The following is a 4,319-nucleotide window of genomic DNA, read 5'->3' as shown; positions in this document are numbered from 1 at the left end:
GAAATAAAAGAGGAAAATAAAATAAATTTGAAAGGACCAAAATACCCTTTTAATTACAAACACATTACTTTTCCGGTTGGAATTCTGGTAATATGTGACCGGAAAATTGAGTCGGGGGACCAAATTTGATACTAATTAGAAAAGTCATGCACCTAATTTGATAAAAGCAATAGTCAAGGACCAAATGTGCTTCACCTATGATAGTCAAGGGACCAAAAATGATATTTACTCTAATAATAATGGTAATATTATATTGTTGAGGTGGCATGCAATTCAACCCCATGTGGTCCCTTATGGAGACAGGACCGCCGTTGTTGATCTATCAACCATAAACACATTGATTGGGAAGTAGATAGGCCGGCCATGACACAAACACCTAATCTAATTGAAAACAACACATTTTGACTCAGAATCAATCACGCACTCTACCTGTATGAATAGCTTTTAAGTTTTACCCTCCAAATTAAAGTATTGACATTGGCCTGTTCGATAAACATCGGACTCGTCATTTATGATGTTTTAACAACCGCAAACTGCTAACCGCCAATTGCCAAATAGGACCATTGTTTCTAGTTTCTCCCATAATTACAACAAAATTAAATCTTATTGGTGCTGAAAATCTTGGCTTCTTGTTGACGACTGATACGTAGAGGAGGAGGAGGAGGTCGTGTAGGAAGAAGAGTCGAGTTTATTCAGTACATCGGACATCAAAGTCTTGGCGCTCTTGATATTCCCAGCAGCTAATACACTGGGGTTTATGAAGGGAGGCTGAGTAGGCTGAGGGATGTGGGGATTCTCAAGTATCAACATATCCACAACTTGAGACATGGATGGTCTTGAACCTGGAGAAGCCTGACAACATAACAGCCCAACTTGGATTGCTTTAGATGCCTCATGTGCTGGAAAAACACCTTCTAGTAAAGGGTCTACTACTTGTGTTGTCTGAGTAGTTTTGTAAAGCTTCCACACCTGACATAACAATTAGCAGTTAGGATCAAAGACTTACTACTACAAGAAAAGCTATACCTTGTAGCCTTATAGGGAAGGTGCAACTTTTCCCTAGCTAGCAATACTGTCAAAGTGGGCCAAAGCTCGCGGGCCGGCCCGTGGGGCCTCCAACCCGCGTGGGGCGGGATAGGGTTGCATGAACCCTAGCCTGCGGCCCGGCCCGCAAAAGCTCTCCAGAAATATGGCCAGCGGTGGGACGGACCAACCCGCTTTGACAGTACCCTAGCTACATGATGTTGGACTTGACCTTTCACGGGCCTCCGCCCACCCAGCACCTGCCAATTTTAGCTGCACACTTTTTACTCTTTGTGGGGACTCAAATTCATGGCATGACTTTAATACCACTTGTTAAGATCAAGCGCTTACCATTACAGCAAAGATGCAACTTTATTTTCTTATACTACCACATTTTCGAGAGACATGGTGCTGGACTTAACTCTTCACTGGCTCTCGTCCAATGATCCTCTAGTCACTAATTGTTGGACTTGGCCCTTCAAGTCTCCGCCCAACCCAAGTGATAAAAAAAACACAAATTTTCATTAAAAACCAGCTGAATGTTGTAGGAGGCTTGGAGCCTCCCCCTATGAACTTACTGTTTGCAGTAGAGAGCCAGTGTCCTCTACAAAGGCATTGTTTTTCCTACCAGATACAATCTCAAGAACAAGAACACCAAAACTATACACATCTGCCTTCTCTGTGAGCTGTCCTTTGACAAGGTATTCTGGAGCCATATAGCCTCTGTATGCGAAACAACAACATTAATAAGTATTTGATGGCAAGGTCTACTGTTAATTAACCAACTGTTGTTTGTGAATTTTAAGGTTGGAGCTTACAATGTCCCAGCAATCCCAGTACTGAGATGAGTTTTATCAGCTGCAAAATCCCTAGCAAGCCCAAAATCAGCAATTTTCGGGGCAAAATTTCCATCCAGAAGAACATTACTGCTCTTGATATCCCTGTGAATTATCCTAGACGAACAGCCTTCGTGGAGAAACGCTATCCCTTCCGCTATCCCAACCACGATATCAAACCGCTCCTTCCAAGTCAGGATCTTGATCTTGTTCTCCTCTGCAAAACACACTGTCAAACTTCAGATTCTCAGTGTGCAATTTCATCTGTAAAACGAAAAAAACGGATATTATATTATTACCAAAGAGGTAGTGTTCGAGGCTCTTGTTGGGTACAAATTCATATACCAGCAGGCTTTCGGGGCCTTCAATGCTGCAACCCAACAGCTTCACAAGGTTTTTGTGCTCAATTCCACTTATGAGGTTCACCTCATTGAAGAACTCATCCACCCACTGCCTTGTATTGAAAAATAATCTCTTCACTGCAACAACTTTCCCACGTTGCAGAGTGGCTTTGAACACAGAACCAGCCCCTCCTTGCCCAAGTTTCATGGAAGGGTCGAAATACTTGGTTGCTTTCTCAAGAGTTTCATACTTGAAATTCAGATTAGACTTGTTGTAACTACTCAATATTGGACCAAGATTTTTCCCTTCTGCATCATCATGAATTCCATCAATTTCCAGGAATAATGCACATAGAATTTACTCAATGTGTTGCTGTTAATTTGTTCATTCATACCTTCCTTTCTTTTCAATGATTTCTTGCGGTATGTATAAGCAGTAAATGTAGATATCATGAAGATGGCCGTCACAACCAATGCAATTATTATCTTCACACCAGTTTTGGACACCGCTACAAATTATAAAATTATCACCCAATTTCAGCTTACAGCTATAATAATATATAAACATAGTGCAATGAGATGAAGCACATGCTTCAATTTGGTAATTAGTATCAGTTCAACATACTTCACTTCAATATCACAGCAACACGTGAGATGGCCTATTAAACATATAATATATAAACGTGTAATCTAACTATCAACTAGGGCCAGATTTTGGATTGTGCAAGCTGCCCAATAGCACAGGACCTCAAATTTTAGAGGATTCAATATTTAATTTTTACTTAACTAGTTAAGAAATTAAAAGATAATAAGTTTGCAATTAATTTTAAAAGACTTCAATGGAGAAATGGTAGAAATGTGAGTCTAGAATCCAGCCCGTTGCGCACACCTTCCTAAAGCCTTTCTCTTTACGCACAACAAAATAAATCGAACTTAAGCTTGTGTTTGGTAAACTTTCGTTTATGTCTGGTTCATTTAATAATGTTCATAAACATCCTCGTTTAATGTTCATTTAATAATTTTCACGAATTTTAGGACTCAACATTTTTTGCAATTTATTTTATTTTATTTTTAAATTTTAAGATACTACATTAGTTTAGTCATAAAAAAAATTATAGCTATTATGTTATTTGTTTGGTTATTATTCGTGAACATAAACTATTTTTTATTCAGGAATAAATTATGATCATGAACATGTACATAAATATGTTCACTAAACAATATGAATACTCTAAAAATCTTAACAAAAAAACAGGAATTCTGTTGGTTCCTTAACAACTCTAATGGCCTGGTATGGTAATTCAAAAAGGGGAAAGTGGGAAAGTTAACTCACCGGAACTTCCGTCGTCGGCTTGGCGGTTAGGATCGGCGATGAAATTATGAGCTGAATATCTGAGATAACAACCGGCGTTCAAAGCCCTACCGTCCCTGCTGTTAGGCAAACACCCTTTCACTTCTCTACTCGCCTTCGCTAAGCACTCTCTACACCCTTCTCGACTCACCGTTTTCCAGCACTGCGCCAACCCATAAACTCCCTTCCAATTCCCCACCGCAAAACCTCCGCTAACCACCGCCATTCCGCTCAGATTATCAATCAACCGCCCCGCATTCACCGCAAAATTAACCGCTTCTTCATCCCCAACGCCCCCCTCCGGGCTGCTACAATTCCTAGTATCCACTCTCGGGTCAGTGGTCTCGTTGAAAAAGTTGTAGGCGTCGTATCGCAGGAAACAGCCGTCGAGGAAAAGGCGGCCGGAGGTTGCCGGGAGACAACGTGGGAGCCGCGTCCGGCTCGCCGCGTAGCAGAGGAGGCAGTCGCCGCGTGGGAGATCGTTGTGGCATTGGGCCAAGGCGTAGATTGAGATGTTTGCGTTGATGAGGCTGAATGAACCCCAACCTTTGTCTGTAACGGATTGGGATATAGTTTCCATTTCTTTAACGAAGTTTGGGATGATTATGCTCACTGATGTTCTGTTCTTGCCGCATATCAGGGCAGCCTCGGAAATCCGAGGATCTGAGTAGCACAACAACGTTGTATGCCTCAATAGAAGTATAATTATTGCCCATCTCAGATATGGGGCTTTTGCACTCAAGAAATGCATGAAAGAAACTAAGCTCA

The 4,319-nt window shown here is 41.2% G+C and overlaps 1 protein-coding gene and 1 long non-coding RNA gene across 2 annotated transcripts; one reads left to right on the top strand and one right to left on the bottom strand.

Annotated features, from left to right (window-relative positions):
• Positions 1-224: 224 nt before the first annotated feature.
• Positions 225-4,319, bottom strand: LOC116000469 (cysteine-rich receptor-like protein kinase 42). The gene is made up of 6 exons (XM_031240558.1): positions 3,534-4,319; positions 2,596-2,709; positions 2,159-2,509; positions 1,842-2,076; positions 1,602-1,746; positions 225-969 (listed from the first exon to the last, which is right to left on the bottom strand). Exons 1-6 carry the CDS (start codon positions 4,300-4,302, stop codon positions 604-606), a joined length of 1,980 nt encoding a protein of 659 aa, XP_031096418.1. The 5' UTR covers positions 4,303-4,319; the 3' UTR covers positions 225-603.
• On the top strand, positions 960-2,566 carry LOC116000470. The gene is made up of 2 exons (XR_004094111.1): positions 960-1,724; positions 1,830-2,566. It is a non-coding gene; the product is annotated as an uncharacterized LOC116000470 (long non-coding RNA).

This window comes from Ipomoea triloba, chromosome 12, assembly GCF_003576645.1.
Source record: "Ipomoea triloba cultivar NCNSP0323 chromosome 12, ASM357664v1".
Classification (NCBI taxonomy): domain Eukaryota; kingdom Viridiplantae; phylum Streptophyta; class Magnoliopsida; order Solanales; family Convolvulaceae; genus Ipomoea; species Ipomoea triloba.
This window is presented reverse-complemented; position numbering and strand designations above follow the sequence as displayed.